General features: G+C 39.0%; 1 protein-coding gene across 1 annotated transcript in view; it reads right to left on the reverse strand.

Moving 5' to 3' along the window:
• Positions 1-26,380, reverse strand: part of PSMB7 (proteasome 20S subunit beta 7) — an 82,405-nt gene that overhangs the window by 3,013 nt on the left and 53,012 nt on the right. Inside the window, exon 7 of the mRNA XM_036748991.1 lies at positions 999-1,150. Coding sequence (XP_036604886.1) covers positions 999-1,150 — 152 coding nt within the window. The remainder of the gene's footprint in view (positions 1-998; positions 1,151-26,380) is intronic.

Below are 26,380 nucleotides of genomic sequence, written 5' to 3' on the forward strand. Positions count from 1 at the left end.
ATTATTTTCATTGCTTCTTCAAAGAAATAGTCCCTTCTTTCTTCTTGGATGCACAATTTAGTAACTGCTATTTCTAAATATGTTTTCACACAAACCATCTTTGGATAAGGATAGGAAGGCACAAAACCAGCACATGGTCATGACATCAACAATGCACAGGATTAGCCATTGGCTGTTATGTGACAGCATGAGGTGCTTCCTGCCCTTATTAATTCTGCAACTTAGCATAAATTATACCACTTCTTTCTCAATGACCACTGGACAAGTTTAGCACCTTGTTGAGTGCTCCCCAAAAGACCACTATGTGATTCATCCATATAGCCTTAAACTGGGCTCACAAAACCCTCGATATCCAGAAGGAACACCTATCTCTCAGAAGCTCCTAAAGACCCTGTTCAAAGTTTACTCCTAAGACAGCTTCTGGAGGCCACCGGAGCTAGAAAGGATGTAGGAACATGGACTACATAAGTATAAAATACAGAATACTAACACTATGAGGACCCTAAGAGAAATCATATAGCCCAACCTTTTCTATTTTAATGAAAGGAAAATTAAGGTCTTGAGAAGTCAAGTTACAATGTTACAGTGTCATTTAGCAATAGAAATTGGGTCTCCCGGTCCTCTTCACCAAACTCTACCATCTCCCACACTGGTCCTGGAAAGTCAAGTCAACAAGCTGGCTGAAGCCAGTAGGACATAACAGAAAGAGCCCTACACTTAGATTCAGAAGCCGTGGCTGAGTTCAAATCCCAGATTCCTCTTACTAGTTATGTATTAATGAATAAGTCACTTGCTCCCTCTGGGCCTATTTACCTATCTGTAAAATGAGGAAGCTGGACTAGATGATGTGGTACTTTTCTAGCTCTAACGTTCTGTGTTCTATGCTATAACATTCTACACAAGAACCTATAGCTCCATTACATATTTTTACAGTCAATGTCCTCACATTTCTTCCAGCTCATTCTGTGCTTAAACAAGCAAAAACCAAATTTGCTCACCTGCTTCCCTTCTTGTTGGGAATATCAAATGGACGGAGGAAGTCCAACTTGGACTTGCTGATAACACAGAGATCTATGTTGCTCCCAGATCCCAAGTCATTGAAGATCCCAGCTGAGATGGCCTCACTTACTAGCTTCTTGGCTTCTTCTTCCTGAAAAAAAAGAAATGTTTGCCATCACTGAATGCACAACTGGCAATCTGTAATCTTATACTGTAATAACTAGAACAAGAAACAATAAGATGAACTTGCCTTATGGTCAATAAACCTGATGCAAAATCAAAAGACAAACATAATACCAAGAATCAACAGAAAACATGTTCTTTTTATAATAGAAATTGCTGACAAAAATCAATCATACACATTTTTAGGGGGCTCCCTATTTATTAAAATGCAAACCTGTCACTCAGGGCTCACCGAAATCTGGTACTACTCTACATTCCGGTATCTAATAAAACTCTTTTCAAATTGGATTATTCACCATACCACAATTACACCCAGTGCTTTCTTGCCTCTTTCCTATAAAAGGATCATCCTTCTCCCCCTCCCCTTTTGCCTAAATTCCTACCCATCTTTCAAAGCTCAACTCAAAAGGCACATACATGTATCATGAAACATCCTTCCCTCAGACATTAAAGAGTATTTTGTTTTATATCTAATATCTTTATTATGTAATATTATATATAAAAGTTATATAGCTTATCCCTCAACTTGGCTCTAAGTTCCATAAGGGCAAGGATTTTATTTTATTTAAACTTTATTTTCTCCAGTGCCTAGCAATAGTGCTGTGCACGTAACAGATACTTAATGTCTATTGAACTGAATTATGCTGAGTTATAAAGTATACCATTTGAAGGAAACTAGAAAGGCTTTCCATGTCCAACCCCACTCCCCTCAACATCCCATAAAGATGCCTGTTCATTACTGAGTCTTTTTTTTTTTCAAACAAGGTATTCCTCCTTTTCCTGTGATTCTCTTTTAGAAGACTGAAGCCACAAATTAGAAAGGATACCATGGCATAAGTGCAGAGAATATTGGATTTGGAGACAGACGACATGAGTTTGAATCACAGCTTAGATAGTTACTATCTCTGTGACTACCTCTCTGAGCCTCAGTTTTCTTATTAATAAAGTGAGGGGGTTAGGTTAGATAATGTCTAAGGTCACTTTCAGCTCTAAATTCTATAATCCTGTTTTCAGAGGGTAATCAGAATAGTAAGAGGATTTCAAACCATATCACATGAAGAATGGCTGGAGGGCATTTCAGCAAGGAGAAGACACACTCAGAGCATAATCACCTTCAAAGAGCTGGAGGACTGTCATGGCTTGGTCTCAGAGAAGAGAACAAGGCTCAATGGGTAGAAGCTGCAAGAAGTAAAGGTGGGGGAGGAGGGCAATGTCTCAGCAGTTCAAGCCCAATGAAATGGGTCACTTTTAAATGAGTTTTATGTCACTAGGGTGTTCAGGCAGAGGCTGAATGATCAATCATCTGTGTCAGATATCATAGAGGGATACATGGTTCAAGTAGATTTTCAATGTCCAGAAAGGGATTTGATTTACCTTAGATGACACAGCTAGTAAGTGACAGAGCCGGGCCATAAAGTCAGGTTTTTTCTGACTCTACTTATGTTACAGCAATACGGTATAGCAAAATCCAGCACAGTGGATTTTGGAATCAGAGGACTGGAGGTCTCATTCTGTGAGCTGTCAGCTGTGTGACCTTAGGCAAGTCATTTTACCCTCAACTTACCTATTAAAAGAAGGTGTTGGGTTAGAAAATCTCTAAAGGTACTTCTAACTTCCGAGTCTTTGATCCTATGACTGCAAGTCAATTGTTTTTTCTACAGTATAAGGTTTTTTTTTTAAATTTCAGTGTTGCTAAAAGTTTTAGAGAGAGATATGCTATCAAGTTTTCAATGTTCAAAATAAAAATATGATGTATCTTTAGAAAGAGTACCACCTCCCAAATAAGTCTTTCCTTGGGTACAGAGCTGGGAGAGGAGGTCTAACAACTTTGGGGAGGAGGGCAAGAAGGTACCAAGAGCAGGAATATTATTACCATGTATAGCTTAAACTTGTTTTGAGATTCAGCAATTGCTTCCAATTCTATAATTATAATTTTATAATGATGTAAGTTCTATATCATTATATATTATATAATGATACACAACCGAGCCTTAAAACCAAGAAGACCTGCCTGGGTTCAAGTCCTGCCTCTGATACATGACCCTTGGCAAGTCACTTAACCACACTAAGTCAGTAAATTGCAGACTAGGTGTCAACTTGCATTTGTAGAAGGAGTTTCCTTACTCATGAGTTCCCTGTGCCAATGAAGTCCTAGGCCCACATCCTACCCTCAAAGTCTGCATGCAAGACAAGGCAAATAGGAATGAGGAGAAATATCAAGAATGGGTGCCTAGGAGGGAAGTCGGTGATGAGATGCAGTGAAAATCTAGAAGGAGGCAAGGGCAGGCATGTATCTGAAGCCAAACTTGACAAGTCTGCTAAGTTATGCTAGTTCAGAATCTGGGCAAGAAACTAGGAATCCCAGTTTGGGGTATGTCCTCCAAAACTAAGTTAAATACGTAAATCCTGACCATGTCATACCTCCAAACAAGTAAACCTGGTTTGGCCTGTCTCACCTTTGACCAGGAACAGAAACATCCCTTCCAGCTCCAACATTTTCTGTTCTCTGTTCCAACATCTTATGTTGTAAAAGTCTTCCTAATTCCAAAAGCCTATGTTCTAAAGTCTCTTCTGGCTCTCAGTCTAAGGTCTAAGATTCTGAGCTCTCACGTCCCAAGATTCTGTGTTCTAAGGTCCCTTCCATAGCCCTTTCCAATGTTCTGAGAGGAAGCAGAAAATGCCCAGATCCGAATTCCAGTCCCATCATTTGAACTCACCTAGCATATGAGATAAGAAGCTGTTAGAAGGCAGTCAGGACTAATATGCAGACATAACATTTTGAAGAACCTCCCCATTACTTTGTTTTTGCTGCACCAGGCAATAACAACTTATTCCAGCAACATTAGCTCCCCCTACAGACTCAATGAAAGAGACATACTAAAATTTAGTACCTGGGTGGCCTGAGCCCAGCAGTTCTGAGATAGAACAAGCCTATCTCAAGCTCAGAAACATTTATCACATTTATAAACACCAGTGGATTCCACAATTTGTACTTCACAAAATGATGTCAAAGTCTTAACACTGCCTAATCATGGCAAACAAGAAGGCTGGCTACATCCAACTCAGGCAGGGAAGAGTAGAAAAGGGTTTTGATGCACAATGTAGGGTCAAAGTTTCTTATTCATAGCATTTCCAAACTTCTTTGGAAAATAAGTTGTAAGCAAATGGTAAGCTAAAGAATGATAGAATCCTTTGGAGCTACAGCATGATATAGCACAAAGAACACAGGGCCAGATCTGTTGACAGCTGGGTTCCCATCTTAGCTTTGCTACCCAGTAGTGGCAGAAGCTTAGAAAACTCTTATGACCCCTTTGGGCCTCAGTTTCCATTCTAAAACAACAAAAAGGTTGGACTAGATGAGATGCTTATGAAGCATAGGCATTGATAACAGAAAGCAAATTTTGAAGACCTGACTTTATTAACCATGTCACTGTAGAGAAGTCATTGAACCTCTCTAAACCTTTGTTTCACCTATAAAAATGGTGATAATAGCTGGAGTACCTACCCCACTGGGTTGTTATAAGCCTCAAAGGAGATAATTTATGTAAATGTATACCTTCCAAAGACATGTAGGTATAGATGTCTACACCTACACACACACACACACACACACATATATACATATATATATGTCAGTTATCATTGTTATTATTATTGGGTACCCTTCTCAATCTAAAATTCTAGGTTTGAGGCCTCTTCCTATTCTAGCATTCTCTATTTGCTTCTAGCTTTAACAATCTGATTCTATGGCCTTCTGACACTACCTCAGTGGTAAAGGACACAAAGGGCACTAAAAACTGCAGTCATTCCAATCCTCTATTTACCAATATTCTCTGTGGAGATGACAGGGTTTTTCTGAGAGGCAATCTGAAAGTGATGGTACTAGCAGGTACCTTGAAGAGGCCAAACTGGGTCACGACTATTATAGGGAAGAAACTAGAAAGACAGCCACTTTAAAAAATAAAGAACTATATGAAATAACCTCTATTTGGGGAGTACAGATGTACAATGATATTTCTTTTTAAAATGATTGAAAGAATTTAGGTTAAAATAAGTTAAACTAAAGGTTAAAATCCAAAACTCAAGCAATCTTGTGTAAATATTTGTGGCCTCAAACAACCACAATAACTAATGGCAGAGACCTGAAGAAGTTGCTGACAACCTGCTTTAGTGAGTCCAAAGGAAGTGCCCCAACATAATTAACTGTGTGAACTTGAACAAGCCACTTTTCACTCATAGCAGCGATAAAATGAGAAGGGCTAGCCCATGTCTGATGATCTCTGAGGTCCCATGTAGCTGCCATTCAATGATTCAAATTAGACATTATATGTGAGAACACTTTTTTGAAACAACAAAGCAGTTCTGGGTGCATCAGTAATTATAACTCTACTGCCAACAGTCTAGATAAACGTGAAGCAGTCCTCCTAGAACTGCTCTGGTTCAATCAGCTGACCTACATGTCCCTAAAGCCAAGCCCTAAGGAAGAAGAAGCATTTCTCCTCCTACCCACTTCTTGCTAAAATGACAACTATTCCAAAGACAATCTCAGCATTCTCTAGACACAGAAAAGCACGTGAGTAATAGGTTTCCTGTTGTCACAGCCTAATTATGAAAGTGACCGAGAGATGGATGACAAGACACAGTATATGCCTTTTATTTTAATTCTACTATTTCGTAAGGAAAACTCAGAACTGTAGCAGGGAGAGAATTGTAGATGGTTCCTCAACACACTGCTGATTAAAGACCATCTGTTTTTATAAGTATCTATTCTTGCTTATGACACCAATGATAATTTGCATACTGCTGTTCTTAGTAGTAGTATTTAACAATGTGTAAAATATGGATATTTTCAATTTTTCAATAAAGATTGTTTAATAATAATGGTCATTCTAAAGGACTTTTAAGGTTAACATAGTACTTTCTTCATAAAAAATTCTGTGACACAGGGGTAGTAAATATTATCCCCATTTTTAAAATGAGGAAAACTAAAGCTCAGAGAGGCAAAATGACTTGCCCACAACCCCACAACTAGTCACTGTTGGTGCTAGAATTCAAATCCAAATGCCCTGACGTGATGTCCAGCACTCTTTCCAATATACCACAGTGCTTCTCTTCGGTTAATGCTTGATAAGTACATTCTTATACCAAGAAGTCTATGTTCTTGATAATGGGTATACACACACACACACACACACACACACACACACACACACATTCTTTAGGGATCAACAAAACATCTACTACTTTTAGCCTTCATTACCAAGGTTTTGGCAAAATCGCCTATGGACGAAATCAATTACACCCATAATACCACAGAAAGATGGCATCCACATTGCTTTCAGAATTAATCCCTTGTGGCAAAATGTGCAGGTGCCACTTGTTCAAAGAATCAGATGGTACCCATGTCACAAGAGACTTTTACCTGAGAGAAAGGCTGGCTCAGTAAAGGTTTAAATTTTTAACTATGACCAACTAATTTTGGTTGGAACATAATGCTAATGATGCCAGGGTCAAGGGTTCAAGTCCCATGTGGGCTGGAAGGCCTGGATTGGTTTCGCTGCCACAGACTAGGCACCCCTGACTCTGGCCAGCTGTCACACAGATTTATCCTGTTGGTCACAAGGGAGATTAGATGACAGAGTGAGGATGGATCAGCGAAGCCTATCCCCACTACTGGAAAAACACTGAAAAAACACACCCAATTGCTCAGACAGCTTTTATCTATGTAGAGAATGGCACATATATGAATCAGAACTGTGCAGGTGCTCCAAGTCTAGTGTTTTCATATACAAAGTAGAATCACAGAATGTTAGCAAAGGAAGGACCTTAAAACAACACTGTTTTAAGTTAAAAACAAGTGCTAGGAAAAAAGGACAGAATAGTGGAGTTGGACAGGACTTTAGAACCTAGAACATTAAAGCACAGGACAAAGAATTTATAACTGGAAGGGATATCACAACTTAGCGTATTGTGATATAGAAGACATGACATGGAGGGACTCCCTAGAACACTGAATGTTAAGACTTGCTGAAAGGGCACCCAAGATCACCTGATATGACCACCTCATTTTATACAAGAGGAAAGTGAGACCCAGACAAGTAAAGTGACTTGTCCTTTATCATATAGTAAGTAGCAGAAGACGGACTAGAACTCAGGTCCTCCTCTGGTGTTCTTCCTGCCCTCAATCTAATGTTCTATTCACTATCTCCCTCCCCCCTCACATCAATAGCATGACTTTAAAATCAGTGTTGAGTTAAAACTGCCTCAAAAAATTTTTTTTGTCAAAGCCATGAGTTTCCTTTAATAAACAAGCCAAGCATTCTCCTAAAAACTTCAATTTCTAAAAGAGTCAACACAAGGCATGAAGGGATGCAAAACTGCAACAGGCCAAGGAAAGGAGGTTATAACAAATATGCTGACGAATCTTCATTACAGTGTTATGAAGGAGCTGCTGTAATAATTAATCCTAACCAAAAGCACACCCTCCCCTCAAAAGTTCAGAGAATATAAAAGGAGTACTTCCTGCTTTATGGCTACAAAGACCAAGCTAACTGGGAATATCAGTCCCCCAGGTCTATACTGCTTCTTAAATGAGATTACAATAAGAGTGATGTACTATAATACAAGTCAGCTGTGACAGGCAGCACTTTATAGAGCTATCTGTTTGTCTCCATCACTACATCACACAATGTGTCCCTGGACTCCAATGTGCAACTCCATTTACCACTACATGACAAATGGGCGGCACTTGTAAAAGGCACCGAGAGGTCCAGATCAGCCATGTAATGGTCACCACAGCTGTACCACAGTGCTTGAGGGGACAAAACAGACCCCCAAGTTCATTAAACTGACCAGTAATGGATCTTTCAAAAAGTGCCTTAGGAATAGTACAGTAAAGGCTAAAATAAATAACTCAGCATGGAAGGCTAATCTGAAATGGTGTTTGATAAATTATTTATAACACAGACGATTGTCTGCATTTAATATTGGAGCTACTAGTAGCATCTTTAAAAGATGATTTATGTGTTGCAATGCTATTAAACTTTATATTGGCCCACTGCTAGCTATAAAGTCTGCTGAGATTTAGAGAATGAGTTTTAAACTGTCACGGCAACATCATAGTAGATGGAGACTGTATTAAATCTTTACTTTAAACCTGTTATCTAGAGAGTTGCATTTTGTAGACACTCACAAACTGATAGATTACCTCTCCACATCTGCTATGGTACAGGTCCAAAATAGTAGAGCTAAGGAACTTTTCCACATTTTTCTTGTATATAGCTTCAATCGAATTTCTCTTCCCACGTAAGTGATTTTCAGATTTGGAATGGCAGCAAAGTAAAATTTAGGAGACTGTACTACTGGATGCACTGGCTACTTTGGTAGCAAATTAATGTTTTTCTATGTCTAAGTGGTCCAGCACATACACTTAACAGTATATTACTTAGTTCTTGGAAAAAATTATACACATACTTGATGGAATACTTGACAGGCTATTTAGGAATAGTCTTGGGAATATAAAAATGAAATCGTATCTAAAGTCACATGAGACAACTGATTTCAAAATAATAAAGGTTAAAGAAAAATAGAATTGATTATTTACAGGATATCTGTCCTCTGGATCATCATGAACTAGTTGGCAAAGGCTTTAAGGAAGAGGCAGCATGATATATGGCAAAGAGATGGCTTACAGTCAGAAGACCTAGATTCTAATTCTTACTCTGCTACAAACTTCCTATGTGACCAGGGCAGGGGTGGGGGGAGAAGAACACATTCTTCTGAACCCTATTTCCTTCTCTCCAGAAGGGCCAGGAGTACTGCATTAGATCATTCGTAAGATCCTTTCTGGCTCTAACAATACATTGTCTAACATTCTGCGTTATAAAGATTGTTTCCACTCTGAATTGTGTCCTGAGGTCCTGTCCAGCTTTGGCACTCTACATTCTAAGGTCTCTTCTAGCCCTGACATTCTATATACTGTACTCCAACATTCTATGTTCCCAAGTCCTGCTAAGCCCTTACACGCAGATCCCACAGTTCTAAAGAGTAACAGAACAATGCTTATTACCACGCGATGAGAAGTCCTACCTAGCCCATGGTCCACTGCTCACTAAAACTCTTGTAGGAAACTGAAGAAGAAATATCTTGACCTGGGGCAAATCATTTAACTTCTTTGCACCTTACTTTCCTTATCTGTAAAAAGTGGGGAGAAGGGAACTGGACTAAATGATCTTTAAGGTCCCTTCTGACTCCTGATACCTCAATTATATACTGTACCATGGTACAGTGGAAGGAACACTAGACTTGCTGTTGAGAGACCAAGTTTAAACCCCACCTATAAGACTTACTAGTTGTATGACCTTCACTAAATTATCACCCACTCGCAATCAGTTTCATCTGTAAAATAAGGACAACACATGTTCCTACTTCTTAGGATGTTACGAGGATCAGCTTAGATACCTAGAGCACTTTGTAATCTTAAAGCACTCCATAAGTGTGAACTATTTTTATTATTGCTACTCATCTGACAATCATATGGGCAGGGCAGAGACCATTATCCCCATTCTGCAAATGAGGGATGAATGATTTGCTCAAGGTCACAGTCAGGAGATGGTATTTGAACTCAAGTCTAGGCCAGTGACAGACCTCATGTCTGTCTCTTTGTGCGCATATATAAATAAAAAATCTATTTATGTTAATTATGCTTCCAAGCTGGGTCTAAAGTTCTCCTCTGATGACTTATTATGGTATGGACATGACTCTACTTTCTAGAGTTATATCAGCAGAAAATACACTCTGATGGTCTTGTCAAGTTGGAAAACCTCTGAAGATTAGTCCAGTCATGAACTGTCAGTCTATTACAGAAAAAACACTGGATTTAGAATCAGAAGACCTAATTTTGAACACTAGTATGGACAATGAACAATGAGCTTGAAGTTAAGCCACTTAACTTACATGGGTTTCAAATTAATTCTCCAATATTTGTGTTGTAAAATGTATTTTTAGGGGGGAGGGAAGAATGATCCTGAAAATCCCTTCCAGCACCCAATCTGCCAAGCAGTGAGATTCCATAGTAGAGAGAGCACTAAGCCTGGAGCCAGGGAGACCTCAGTTCAGATCCTGCCTCAGACACTTAATAATTGTGTGAACCTGGGCAAGTCATTTAGCCTCTGCCTGCCTCAGTTTCTTTAACCATAAAATAGGGATAATGATAACACCTACCTCATAGGGTTGCTGTGAAAATGTAAAGCCTTTAGCATAGTGTTTGGCACACGGCAAGTACTGTATAAATGCTATTATTATTAAATCCAGCTATGGGTAGAAAGGCTCATCACTAAAAAGTTAGGGACTAAGTGATGATTTTTTTTTTCAGTTACAGAGCTCATGAAAATTATCTACGGGAGTAGAAGGGTTGCAGTCTACATAGGTGGACAGAATACTTACACTGATGACAGCATTGATCCTTGAAAGACAGGTGACCCTCTGGGACTCAGAGGGGTTAAGAAACTTACACACAGTCAAAGAGCTAGTTAAGTGGGGTGGCTGGGCCTTGAAGCATGGTCTGTACCTTACTGTTAAGTCTTTAAATACAATCACCTGGAGTAAAGGGAAGGCTATCACAACCTAAAAGATAAAACTAGGATAGAGTAATTTCCAAACAAGATTAGAAAACAACTGAGCAACAGAGAACTAAAGTATTAGAAAGAGAAGAGGCTTACAGACATCTTATTGATTTGACATTCTGACGATACTATTGATGTGACATAAAGGAATCACTTATGAGCTGCTGAACAGAATTTAAAGAGCTCAAAAAAGTGTTTAAAATAACCACCAAAGCAGTGTGTTTTCACTGTTCTGCAATATAGCTGATGTATCCCACATGCAGGTAAGTATTTTAGGGCAAAAAAGTTGATATAATTTTCTGAAAACCAGCACTATGTGGCAGTCATAAGTCAAATTCGTAAGAATTTGGGTTTTGTTTTCTGTGAGAGTTGTTTAGGTAAATGCAGTATTCCTATGCAAACTCCTGGGAATTGTTAAGTATAATTGAACTGCATCTGGTGCTGATTGCATCTGTCGAGTAGGGAATTAGGCGCTGAGTGTGTGGTTATGTTTTCTTGTGCTGCTTTCCCCACTCTTCCCTTTCCTGCCAATGGGCTTTTGTGACTAGATTCTATGAGGTGACCAGAACGCAAGGTGATGGACAGCAGTAGTGGGGACTTACAGGTTAATAGGGTATGCCTATTTACATAAACAACTGACCCCAACTCAGAGGGTATCAGAGGTACTACACCTCAGCACACAGGACATAATGGGGAGGGCCTGGACTTCATCAATTTATCCAGGAGAAGGCAACATATTACTTATACCCTGGAGACATAAAAATAGTATCTTAAAGAATTTAAAGAGAAAAATCTATGGTATGGAAGATGGCGGCTGGTAAGCAGGGACTAGTGTGAGCTCCTTACCGAGTCCCTCCAAAAACCTATAAAAAATGGCTCTGAACCAATTCTAGAACGGCAGAACCCACAGAACAGCAGAAGGAAGCAGGGCTCCAGCCCAGGACAGCTTGGATGGTCTCTGGGTGAGGTCTATCCCACATGGAGCTCGGAGCTGGGAGCTGGGAACGGAGTGGAGCAGAGCCCAGCCTGAGCGGCGCGGAACAACCAAACTTGGAGTCGGGCGGATGGGGCCCCTAGCGCCCTGAATATGTGAGCTGCGGCAGTTACCAGACTCCTCAACCCATAAACACCAAAGACTGCGGAGAAGGTTAGTGGGAAAAGCTGCAGGAGTGGAAGGAGTTCGAGGTTGGGCTTCCAGCCCCGGGGGCAGGCAGCGGAGGTGGGGCAGCTACAGTTGCTGCTGCTTCTGGCCCCAGGCCCACCTGGTGGGAGGAATTAAGTGGCGGATCAGAGCAGGAGTGCACAGCCTGCTAAAGATCAAAGCCCAGCCCGGGCTGGGGGTTCTTGGGGAAGGAGTAGTGCTGGTATGACAGATCTGGCACCTCCCCCCCAAACGTGGAACATAGAACTCGTTAGTCTACAAGCAGTCATACCCCACTGAAAAACTCAAGGGTCAAGTTAGTTGGTTGGGAATATGGCCAGGCAGCGAAAGCAAACCCAGATTCAGTCTCAGACTTTGGATTCTTTCTTTGGTGACAAAGAAGACCAAAACATACAGCCTAAAGAAGACAACAAAGTCATAGAGCCTACAACAAAAGCCTCCAAGAAAAACATGAACTGGTCCCAGGCCATGGAAGAGCTCAAAAAGGATTTTGAAAAGCAAGTTAGAGAAATAGAGGAAAAATTGGGAAGAGAAATGAGAAGGATGCGAGAAAACCATGAAAAACAAGTCAATGACTTGCTAAAGGAGGCCCAAAAAAATACTGAAAAATACACTGAAGAAAACAACACCTTAGAAAATAGACTAACTCAAATGTCAAAAGAGCTCCAAAAAGCCAATGAGGAGAAGAATGCCTTCAAAGGCAGAATTAGCCAAATGGAAAAGGAGGTCCAAAAGACCACTGAAGAAAATACTACTTTAAAAATTAGATTGGAGCAAGTGGAAGCTAGTGACTTTATGAGAAATCAGGATATTATAAAACAGAACCAAAGGAATGAAAAAATGGAAGACAATGTGAAATATCTCCTTGGAAAAACTACTGACCTGGAAAATAGATCCAGGAGAGATAATTTAAAAATTATTGGACTACCTGAAAGCCATGATCAAAAAAAGAGCCTAGATACCATCTTTCAAGAAATTATCAAGGAGAACTGCCCTGATATTCTAGAGCCACAGAGCAAAATAGTTAGTCTTTCACAACATGAGTAGTGTGGAAGGGTTATACATAATGATAATGTGGCCTAGGTTGAATTGCTCGACTTCCTAGGGAGGGTGGGTGGGAAGGGAAGAGGGGAAAGAATTTGGAACTAAAAGTTTTAAAAACAGATGTTCAAAAACCAAAAAAAAAAAAAAATTTGGCATGCAACTAAAAAATAAGATACACAGGCAATGGGGCATAGAAATTTATCTTGCCATATAAGAAAGGAAGGGAAAAGGGGATGAGAGGGGAGGGGGGTGATAGAGGGGAGGGCTGACTGGGGAACAGGGCAACCAGAATATATGCCATCTTGGAGTGGGGGGGAGGGTAGAAATGGGGAGAAAATTTGTAATTCAAACTGTTGTGAAAATCAATGCTGAAAACTAAATATGTTAAATTAAATAAATAAATTTAAAAAAAAAAGAATTTAAAGAGTTCTTAAAGGTGATTTAGTTCAACCTCTAACATCTGACAAGTGGTCATCCAGCCTTTAATTGAATTTTTTTGGTGACTGGGAATTTACCACCTAAAAAGAGAGCATTTTCTGAAAGCTCAAATTATAACAAAGTCCTTTTTTATACTGAGGTAAAAAGTCTGTGACTTCCAAGGAACAGTTCTATTTCTATTATCTGAAATTACAAATAAGTCTAATCACTCCCCCACATAACAGAGATATTTGAAATTAATTATCTTATCGTCCTCTCTTTCCCTTCATCACCCCTCCGCCCCGCACCCCAAGCCTGTTCTTCTCCAGGCTAAATATTCTTAGTTGCTTAAACTAATTATCATGACAGTTTGGGATCCTCTTAGCATCTTGGTTTTTCTCCTATGGCTACAGTCTACCTTGTCAAGGTCCCTCTTAAAATGTTACTCTGTGCAGATAACATAACAACTCTGGACATAAAAATGAGAAAGAATGAAAACTTCCAGAGGGAGAAGCAGTCAAGCACCAAGCTGCAAAAGAAATATATACTGCAATATTCCCAATGAAGAGAAATCACTAGCCACAGCATATGTCTGAAGCATATGTCAGCCAGAGCTGGTCATTCAGACCGGTAATACATATGAAGTCTAAGACATAGATACTGGTCTGAAAGCCAGACTAAAGAAACATGTTTTTGCTAATCATATTTCAGAGTTGTCAACACAAACTCCAGAAACTTCCATACAGATTCAAGGTTATGAGAAAAAGAGAGGCCTAAGCTCCCAAACTCCAGCTTTTATCTTCTTTTTGCTCAGTATTTTCCCCTACAGTCCCTCAAGCACCTACCCTGGTACGCTAAATGCTCCGAAAGAATTAAAGTCTGTTCTTGAGTCCTTGAAACGCTAGGTATAAAGACTATCTTGGCTCAAATCAACCCCCAGGTTTTATCCCTGTTCTTGGAGACTAGTATTGAGATGACTTCAGAAAAGGAAACTGAAGTAAGCTCAAGTGGACAATGAAAGCACAAAGTAGAGGGAGGAGAAGAAAGGAAAGAGAAGCAGGTAGCCTTTTTCCTATAAAATGTGTAAATGCATAGATTTTAAAGGGTATGCTAGACGAAATGTAATTACAGGAGAGGAACGAAAGAAAGACCAGGTTTTAAAGACACAGAAAGCAATGCTCACAATGAAAAGCAAAGCACCTCCAATCCTAATAAAAATTTCCTCTCTCCATAAAACATACCTGGTCAATGTCAAAGAGCTCTGCCAATAAATTAGCCCTTTAAAGGCTGAAATAGCCAACATCAGAGAAGAGTGAAATGAATTTGTTTTTTGATTCACAACATGGGAAGGGAGAGACCAGAAATGAGTTCCCAGGGTAAGAAGAGATAATGAGAAATTCTGTCATCTAAACTAGAATACTCAAAAGAGAGCCAGGTATACTGGAAAAGAATGCTGGCCTCAGAAAGAGCCAGAAGACCTGAGCTTGAATCTCTGTTGTCACTGGGTCATTTTCTCCATTACAGGGCTCAGTTTCCTCATCTGTAAAATGGAGGACAAAATTGGATGGTCCCTAAAGTCCTATTCAGCTCTAACAGTAATAATAATTCTATTAAAGAAAAATGAGACTTAGAGCTGGAAGGCACTTTAGAGATCTTCTAGTGCAATCACATCGTTTTACAAATGAAGATTCTGAGACCCAGAGAAGGGAAAAGAGCATGGGCAAATCCCAAGATGAACAGGCAAGTAAGTAGCAGAGCCCAGAGATAAGTCTGGGTCCTCTGATTCCAGATACAGTGCTCCTTCCACCGTATGGCACTAGTATTACTCTCTCAGCATGACTGGGAGAAAAGGACTTCACCAATGGAGTGACAAGATTAATGTTTTTTATTTATGCAGATCTAGACATGTCATTCACCTGTTCAAAATTCTGAAGTAGCTCCCTACTACCTCTAATGCTTGAAGTAAAGTTCAAATCCCACTGTCTGAGGCTGAAAATCCCCCATAATCTGAGCTACATTCACCTCCATCACTCTCTACTTCAGTCAGACAACTGGTCTCTGCCTCCTGGGCATGCCCTCAATTCTTTAGCCTCTCCTTGCACTGTCTCCTATGCTTGAAATGCTGTCTCACAGGCTGAATTCCTAGCAAATGTCCCAAAGCATTCTTGGAACCCTGCATTTGCACCTATTTGTCCTGGACAGGGAGGGTCTTTGAACACTAATATTGCCTCAGTGCTCTTTTAAGGCTGTGAGTGGCAGAGCACTACAGTCTGAAAAACTGAGGATCATCTAAAGGACATCGGAGGGGGCAATTACTTGGTGGCAGAATTATTTGTTGCACAGACATGACCACAGATTATTTAAATGCCCAGTAGGGAGTCAGGTCATCTGGAGGGCAGTCTAGTTGGGCATAAGGGTTGTTTTTGTTTTAAATTAAAGGGACCATCCCTTGACTCACTGCTTAAAGAGGTCTATTTACCAAATGGGCATCATCTCATTCAAAGTGAGAACTTGAAAAGACCTTAGCTTAAAAAGGTCAAAGTCTCCCACTTCATCCTGGGCCATCTCCAGTCATTCTGATCTATACCTCACTGCTGGACCCAAATGGCTATGAAGGAGAAAGTGAGGCTGGTGATGTTGCATAGCCCTCCCTCCCTCAAATCCAATTCAATTGCAAGTCATGTCATCATCTCCTTGATGTCATGGTCCTCTTCAAGAACGAAGGATAATCACAAGGGGGTGTGGGAATAAGCATTTACATAATGCCTACTATGTGCCAGGTACCATGTACTTTACAAATCATATTTCATGGTCATGACAACCCTGAACTGTAGGTGCCGTCATGATACTCAATTTACAGTAGAGGAAACTGAGGTAAACAAAGATTAAGTGACTTGCTCAGAGCTAATGAGGGTCTAAGTCCAAATTTGAACTCAGGTTTTCCTGATTTACAAAAAGTTGGACTTTTTGAGCAATCTCTATTGCTTTAAACTTCACTCCATTCAAATGTATCACCTGACCCAGACTTAAGGCAGTAATTTACCTGCCTCCCAGGCCATTCTCTCTCCTCTTTCAAACAGGTGAGTACCTGGCATACAGTCTTTCTTATTCTTGATCCCAACTCCCACCCTTATACCTAACCTCCTAATTCCTCCATTTCTATATAGTGAGGGCCACATTCTTGGGCTTTTTGTCACTCACAAATATTTTGTTTCAACAATCAAAAACTTTAAAATTCCTGTATCAGATTACAGCCTCCCATTAATTTATCTATCTTTCCTTCCCTTTCGTAAACCTTTTCTTTGATCTGCTACCCCTCCATCCTTCAGTACTGTCCCAGGACAGTACTCCTGCTCAAATTTCACTTCCCTCCCTTCAATTCTATACTGTCTTACACATGGAAATCCTCTGTCCCCTGACCCTATAAGGCTCACACCTTGCCAAACCCCAATTGTAAATTACTGTGATAATTCGCCTCTCCATCCCCTTTCACATGTTGCTAGAGAAAGTCACAATAATGTTCATCTGATCCAATACAAATTTATGTTATCTAATCGAGCTCGACCCAGAGCTCACAGCACTCCTCCCTAAATGATTTACTATTCCACTACCTGTAGGCAGCTGTTCCAAACTCTTACCTCCTCTGGCCTCCCACACCTATCACCACTATCTCAGCTGAGCTGCTTTTATAACTTATGGGAAAATAGAGACCACCATCATGACCCTATTACTATAAGATCAAACCTGAAATCCTATTTGGTACTGAAAGTTCTTCATAATCTAGACTCTGCTTACCTTTCCAATCTTCCTATACTTTACGTCCCGCTATGATACAGGTGCGCTGACCTTATACATGACACTTCCAAATCTGTGCATTTACACTAGTTGTCTCCCATAACTGGAATGCTCTCTCTACTCACTTTGGCTACTGGTTTCCTGGCCTCCTTCAAGACTGAGCTCAAATCCTACAGTCTTCAGAAACCTCCTGCCCTGCCTCATCTCCTTCACCCTAAGACTTACACTATTTACCTTTTATTTGCACAATGTCTCTGCCATTAGAATATGAGATCTAGGAGGTGGGGACCATGTTTTTGGCCTTTCTTTGTATTTCTTGTGTTTAGCACAGCCTCTGCACCTGGTCTACGCTCTGTAAAACCTAGGTACCTGTCATGCCTCCCCTCCCCCATTAGAATGTAAACCCCTTGACAGTAGGGACTATTTCACTTTGGTCTTTTATCCCCCCAGCATCTACAGCAGTGTGTGACACAAACTAAGTGCTTAATAAATGCCAGAAGATTAATTAACTACAATGGAGGGATTATCCACACTGATGAAATCACGGAAGTACTGAAATGAAAGAAATAATTATAATTTAGACCTGGAAGGAGCCTTAGAAATCATCTAGATCAAGCCCTTTAAGAGTTGAGGAAACCAAGGCACAGAGAGGTTAAGTAACTTGCCTGAGGCCACACAGTGTCAGAGGTATGATTTAAAGTCAGGTCCTCTGACTCCAACTCCACCACACCATGCTATCACTATAAACATGTTGGTTGAAGATGGTTTCTTTCTGCACATGAATTACAATGGCATTTTGTAGAACACCATGTGGCAAGAATATGGCCTACATAATGGTTTGGGCCAGGAAGTAAAGAGGAATCCAAACACAATTTAAAACTATTGGCCCAATACACATAGGGATGATTAACTAACTGGAACATTGTTTGAGCAGCCAAGAGCCCCTCCTCACTTGTGCAGGTAGCAAGTTAAGCTTAACTCTTAAATGACCTGTTAGGAAGTTCAATATTTATTATTATATTAACTTACCTGCACAACATAAACACACACACACACACACACACCATACAATTACTTAAGTCTGAATGCTATTTTATATTTTCTACACAATTATGTAAACACACACACACACCATACAATTACTTAAGTCTGAATGCTATTTTATATTTTCTACACAATTATGTAAACACACACACACACACACACTCTCACTCCTTTGCTAGTGTCCTTAATTACATTTCAATGTGTACTAGATTCTAGCATTTGGTACTCTGTACCACTCACAAGGCCCAGGCTTACTATCACCTCCCCCTTTCTAATACAGTATCCCACACAAGTGTAATAAACCATGTTAATATTTCATACCACTGTGAAATGTGCTGGAGTATCAATTCAACATCTGCTGTCTTTAGGGTCCTGGAGTCCCGCAGAGACACTTTCAATTTGTAATTGAGTTCTATACTGAATTAATCAGCAGTTTATCTTTTTTACTAAAATAACGTCTTCCCCACTAACCTGGATTTACATTAACAATTTATGCCAAATTACCTGCCAAGACAAAACTTATATGATTCTAAGCTACCGTCTAGTAATGTTCCTTCTTATATTTCATTCTTGATACTCCTCTAAGCACTTATACATAGAAAAGTACAAATACATTGTTCTACAGCAGTCTCCAAGTCACATAATGTCTTAAATTTGCAATTTAGTTAATGATTCTAGGGGTTAAATTCAGGGTTCGTCTTTTAACTTCCTCTATAGTAGTGATAACTATCACTTATTAAGTAAGCTATGATGAAAATTTTGTAAAACACAGATATGTGCAACAGAATGAACTTTCTGAATAATAAAATGGTTTGTAAATCCTATTGCTCTACTTCTCTTAAAGCTTTTGACCTTGTAATTTTCAGCCTCTGTACTAACTCATCTTTTTCAAAAGCATTATGTGTTCCAGGGAGTGACTAGAACAACAGGAAAAACAGTCTAGGCAAAGGGGGAAGATTTTATTTGCTCTAAATATGCACTTTTTTAAAGACCAAATCAGCAATGGCAATCCAACCAGTTACAAGATATATGTGAACATATGATTACAAATAAAAGAAGGATAAGAAGGGAAGTGGTCAAATGGGGAAGGGGGGGAATCTTCATATCAAATTTCTGATAACGGTTTGGTATCTAGGATATATAAACAATTAACAGATATGTATAAAACCAAAATCACCCAATACATAAGTAGTCAAAGGATGTGAACAAACTTCTCAAAGGAGGAATTACAGGCTATGAACAACCATTTGAAAGCACAGTCCATATTATTAAGAATAAGATCCAATCAAAACTCTGAGGTTTCACCCACACTCTGCAAATTAGCAAAGGTGACAAAAATGCGAAGTCAATTTTGGAGAGATTGTGGAAAGATAGGCACACCAGTGCATTACTGGTGAAGCTGTGAATCAGAACAACCATTCTGGAAAGTAAATTTGGGATTATGCAAATAAAGTTACTAAAATGGCCAGAACTTTTGCTCCAGAGATTCTAGGCTAGGCTTATGCCTCAAGGAGGCCAATGATATGAAGAAAGTCCCCTTATACACTAAAATATTTGTGGCAGCACTTTCACTTTTTGTGATAACAAAAAATTGGAAACAAAGTAGATTCCCATTGATTAGGAATGGCTAAAAAAGAACTGTAGTACATAAATGTAACAGATTATTATTATGGCACTATAAGAAATGACAAGCGGTGAATACAGGGAAGCATGGCCAGTTCTATGTGAATTGATGCAAAATGAAAGTTAAGAACAGTCAAGAGGACAATATGCCCAATAACTACAATATAAACAGAAAGAACCATCACACACACAAAAATCAGAAGTAAATATTGCAAAATCATAAATAAATATGGCTTGAAAAAAGAGATATAGGACACTCTCGTACCTTTGCCAAGGTGCATATATTTTCAAACATTTGCAAATCAGTTATGTTCATTTTTTCCCTCATCTTTTTCTTTCTTTCTTTTTTTTGTCTTTAAAAAATATAAGTTCTATAGGAGGGCTCTCTAAGATGAGGGAGGTCAGGAATCTTGGGGGGAAATTGCGATGATGTTTAAAAAAAAGATAAATAAAATGTATTTTTAAAAAGAAGCTATGATCTATACTATAAAGTGAGCAGAGAACAACAGAGATGGAAGGAAATTGGAGATCAGCTATTATAACATTTTACACATGAAGCAACTGAGGCCCAGAGAGGTCAAACAGCTTGACCAAGGTGTTACAGTAGTGGCAAAACTGGGACTTTAATACGGCTCTCTGACTCCCAATCCAATGCTCTTTCTACTACATTTATGGTAATGTTCCCGAACTGCCTATGGAAATTTCACCTAACATTCTCTTCAATAAGTCTCCTCCTAACTCCAACTATTGAATATTTTGATTAAATATTCCTTGTTCATACAGAAGTTACTTTTTGTCTTTTGGATTTCTGAGACAGATATGAGAGAGAGGCCATGAAATATTCACCTACAAGGCATATTTCTCCCATGTTCCACAGTTACTAGAAATATACAAACTGGAACCATTTAGGATGTAACGGCTGCTCCAGAGGAATGCATCAAAAATAATTACTTGCCCTACATCTACCTATTGTGTAAGAAAATAATCCCCTTTTTGGTATGTTTTACAAATAGTTGCATAAGTAATCTCCATTATAACCTGCAAAATCTTTCAATACTACATTCCATGATTATAATGCCTATTAACAAGCACATAGTAGACACCTGAATAAGTTGGTTGATTATGTAAGGAAACAAAATTCTACATTTATGTAACAGAGTATGGAAACAAATTTTGAAGGGAGTTGTCTTAAAAGAAGGTCAACAAAAAGTCTCCCAAAGGCAATAACTATATAAGTTAACCATTTGTGGTCACACTTCATAATATCTTTAGAAAAAAAATTAAGAACTTTGAAGGTTACATAGGATATCTCCACAGATGGATTAGATGACCTCTGTGGGCCCTTCCAGCAAAAACATCCTATGTTCAGTAGTCTAAAATTCTATGTATCTTTCAAACTTAAACATTTTTGTTTAAGGTTCCTTCCAACTCTAATGTTTTAGATCTAACATTCCATATTCTCAGGTTCCTTTCAGTTGTGACATTCTGTAGTTCTAATTTTAATTTCCAGAATTCCCAAGGCTGCCCTACCACAAAGAGTCCACCATCAACCCATCCCATTCACTGGTAAAATTTTATTAAAAAGTAGTTTTCCATGTAACCTATTCTACTTCCTGACACTGAAAAACAAAGACAAACATTTCTCAACACCTACTCCTTAAGAAAATTCAACTTTTGACTCCCAAAAGAGATTATCTCAACAGCAGTTGAATTTAAGGGACTCAATTTTAGTAGCCTTCCTCCCAGAGAGGCCTGAGATACCACACTACCTTTTTTATGTTCAGATGAACATCAAAACAAGTGATGTGGATATTATACTATGGAATATGAAAATGTATACAGGAGAGCTAAAAGGAAAGTACTAAACTCAATAAGCCCTTCCCCTTCTCTGCCTTCTCAATCTTACAACACCAGAAGATTCAAACTAAAAAAGGGCTAATTTGACTTTTAAACCACGAAGAACTGTAATTAACCATTAACATTAACCATTAACCATTAACAACCTCATTATCAGTCTAATCTAATGGATAATTCTCCAAATCTCCTACTGAACTATATAAATCTAAAATTAACTAATCAATGCTTGCTAAGAATAATTCTGTACTGTGCCCCAGGGATATCTTAAGTTTGTGACAATTCAAAGGCTATTTTTTTATATTAAGCAAAATTAAATAATCTGAGTTTTCAAGTTGGAAGAAACTATTGAAAAGAAAAGATCAGAGCTCATAGAGGCCTTAGAATACAGAATTTAACAGCTGAGAGGTCTTAGAACATAGAATATTAAAGTTGAAATGGATCTGTTAGATAAGCAAATTCAATTCCCTAATTTTATAAGTTGAGAAACTAAATTCATGGAAAAACTGTTACTATAAATGGAAACATTTTGGCATTCAAGAAAAAAATGCTTTTTAGCATAATGATACTAACAAACTACTGACCTTTATAGAGTTTTAAAGTTTAAAAGGTACTTTGCATTGCTTTTCATTTGAGACTCACAACCCTGTGAAGTAGTACATGTATCATTCCCATTTTACAGATGAGGAAACTTGGGGTGAAAAGCTAAGTGAGGCATGACCCTTTAGCTAAGTAAATGTTACTGGTGGGATCTGAATCCTGGCTTTCCCAATATCAAGGCCAGAACTTTTCCTACTATACCACACTATCTCTAAAACACACAATTGCCCAGACCAATAATTTGAATTTCAGGTCAAGACATATATCCAACATGATATGACCATAACCAAAAGTAAGAAACCACAACCACCCTAGGAAAAGTATCCTCTGAAAAATGACTGTCAAAAACCTCATTACTGTCCAAATCTACTCTATCAACAGCATTTGACGTTAAGCAAAGGTAGTAGGAACAGAGGACCTCTGAGGTCCCAAGGTCCCCTCTGATTTGGAGATTCTACAGGAACATCAAGAACTGCCAACATCAGTTTCCCCTGAACAGTTTCAATGCTGTCTAAGGCCTGCCACAGAAATACCAAACCTATGTAAGAACTGATATCATCAGAAGGCAGATCACACTAAAGAGCTGTCAAAATAGCTAGTGACACCTGTCAAAATTAGCTAATCAAAGAACTCATTTTAAAAATAGTCAAATACAGATAAAAAGGATGGGCAAGAAAACAAATGAATATGTCTACGTTAGTCCTCTGCACTCATCTTCAGAAAGATTCTTGGCTCTCTGTAGACATATGCAATACCTAAACAGATGAAATTGCACAAACATAACCTTAAAATATAAAAACTTGGAAAACAGTCTAAAGATCACCTCATTAAGCTGGCACCTATTAAAGTGTTACTGAACAACAAAACATCAACAGACAGACGACAGAAATAGAGAATATGAAAACAGTTGTTTACTTCAGGTACTGAAGGTCAGTTTTTTCTTTTTAATTTTACATTTGCTTAAGCTCTGTGTTTGAAGCCAACGTGGGTTCAAGTTCCTTGGGAAGGGGCTTTGGCTTAACGTTGATAGTCCTCCTTGATTTTCATTGTCTGCTGTCTGAGTTTAGCCAGCAAACCTCCCAGCAAGTGGTCACCTTCCTAGAGAGTCATTAAACCGCTGAATGTCAGCTGGTGGGATTAGCCAGCAGCTTCCACACCTGAGCCCCCATGGCAGGGACAGAGACATTTGGATCAAGATCACTAATGAATACAGAATTCATATGCAGCCTGTCATTGCCGTGGAGCTCCCAGGCACACAGAGACAGCCGAAACACGACAGAGAACAGAACAATTGTTGACAAAGATTAAAAAGTTTTGGCAGTTGGAAAGGAAAAACCCCACAAACACTACTCTTCTCATCATTCAAATAATGTTTGGTTTTTCCCTTATTTTTGTTCAGGATCTTAAAGATTTATGCCTCAAAGAGAAAAAATGTCTTCAACATTCAAAGATTTTTCAGGAATTTAATTTCATGATTAATTTTGGGGAATTCTACCTTCTTTATACCCCACACTATTAATATAAAGGAAAACAACATTCCTATATAAAATACTGTTTTATAAATGCTGAACAGGATAAGAATTCAGAGAACATGCTGGTAGGCGGAAGTAGTTAAAACCAACAACAAAATATCTAGAATTTAAACAAAATTCTCTCTCGCTAACAAAATAATTTAGTATTTGCCAGTCAGGAATGTGGCATGGGGGAAAGCTTATGAGACTTAGGAATCTCAGAGGCTCTGGTTCAAGTCCTTGGATCAATATTTAACGTGTGACCCTGGCTAAGTGACTGGTACCTTACTGGGACTCAGTTTCCTGATCTTCAAAAGAAGGGGGGAAAGGGGAGAAGAGGGAACCATGGGAAAGAAAGAGGAAGAGAATCCTTCCAAATGATCTTTCCACTACCAATTTCACAGGGTTGTTGTGAGGAGATTGCTCCAAAGCTTAAAAGTACCATATAAAAGTGAGTTGATATTATTATTACTATCTGAGTGAAAAAGAATAAGAGGTAAGGCCTCCAGCACACCAGGCAGGATCCTCTAAAGAGAATTTATGACAAAACATGGAAAAAAAGCCACAAAGGAAAAGAAGGTGGGAAGGAGATATCACTGGAGAAGCAGGTTAGAGTAAAGGAAAGTGGTGTACTTAGAGTCAGGAAGGCCTAAGTACAAATCTTGCTTTCCACAATGACTCTGTGAGAAGGGGCAAGTCATGTGATTACAGATTTTGCATTGGAAAGAACCTCGTGTCATCTGATCCAGTTTTACAGAGGAGAGAAAAAGCTCTGACCCAGAGGGTAAGTTGCCCAAGGTCACACAGGTGGTAGAACTAGTACTGCCAAATCCAGCAGGGTTTTTCCACTATCTCACTCTCTTTAGACTTCAGATTCCTCATCTGTAAAATAGGAATACCTACAGTAATGACAACACAGGGTTGTTTTAAATGTGATACCATATGCAAACAGTTTCATAAACTTAAATAGTTGCTATCATTATTATTATGTGTCAGTGAAAAAAGTACCAACATCACAAAAATTAAGGGTCACTCAAAGCATGATGTCCTAAGAAAATTTCCCTTCCTTTATAACTTATTACTATTAACTCTTTTCCTTTCAATTCTATATTGCCTTCAATATTCCCAAAGCATCTGCCTGGACCAGCTCCTGTCTGTGAAGTGAGCCACTTTCAAAACCTGGCAATAACACAGAAACAGGCAGTAGCTTGGCCAAACTCTACCACTGCCGAGGAGGAAGTACTTGCCAACCTGTTTCTGGAGAAATAGAAGCGGAGTCATATTTTTTTACATTTCACTCTCAATAAAAATGCACTTGTCCTTGACTTGTATATGAGTATTTTCACTGCCTGCTTATTTGTTTCTGTGTAATTTAACTGTAATATAAAACAGGTTCCCTCAGACTGTATTACAAAGATTAACCACATCTATGTATATATAATATTTGCTCAACAGCTAAGCACAATCTCCATGTAAATGAGCACTCTGGTGAATGCTTTGTGATGCCACCGTCACATCATCTTACAAGTGCAAAAACCTAATGCCTTCCTTGATGAGTGGCCAACTCAACAGCAGTCTGTGTATTACAAAGGGATAGTGCTTCAGAATCTCTTTGGGGTGATGGTCCTATAAACAATTTTCCACAGAAATTTCAAAGTTGAAAAAGACCTCAAAGGTCAACTATAGTACAACCTTTAGGGCAACTAGGTGGTACAGTGGATAGAGTACCAGGCTTGGAGTCAGGAAGATCCAAGTTCGAATCCAGCCTCAGACATTCACTGGTTGTGTAACCCTAGGCAAATCACTTAACCCTATTTGCCTCAGTTTCTTCATCTATAAAATAATATGGGGAAGGAAATGGCAAACCACTCCAGTATCTTTGCCAAGAAAACCTCAAATGGGGTCACAAAGATTTGGACATAAAAGAAACAACTGAACAAGTCCAACCCTTACCTGGGGCATGAATCCTGCATACAACATCCTCAATTGTAAGATAATCCAACCCGTAAGAGACTCACAAGGAATTCACTAGCCCAGGTGAAGTATGAGGTCTCTTCCAACTCCTAAATTCTGTGATTTCTTGAGGACACAAAAGCCTTGACCAAGAGATAATCTCCAGACCCAACACCGAGTAAATTATCTTCCCCTCCCACTTCAAAAAATGAGGAAGCAGAGACCTCTCTATTAAATAATAGTCTGTAATTTCCACACTGTGGGTCTCATTTCAAGGTGCTACTACTCTTCCTTTGAAAAACTTAAATTAATCCACAGTATTCTTATGACTCGAGGTCCTAACACTGTCCTTTTCCATCTGTACTCTTCTCCCACTTCTATTCTACAACTGACCACATGACCAAATTAATTCCATTACACCATAGCTAGATGTTTGGCACTGCTTTTCTGAGGCAACTACAGGGCTTTAGGGCTGAAACTACTAACAGCTTTAGCATTCTATAAGGTCTTCTTTCTCAAGAGGCCAGGCCTTGCCTCATGATGAAATATGACTCCATAAATCAGACAGCTGA

The sequence above is a fragment of the Trichosurus vulpecula genome, chromosome 3, assembly GCF_011100635.1.
Source record: "Trichosurus vulpecula isolate mTriVul1 chromosome 3, mTriVul1.pri, whole genome shotgun sequence".
Classification (NCBI taxonomy): Eukaryota; Metazoa; Chordata; class Mammalia; order Diprotodontia; family Phalangeridae; genus Trichosurus; species Trichosurus vulpecula.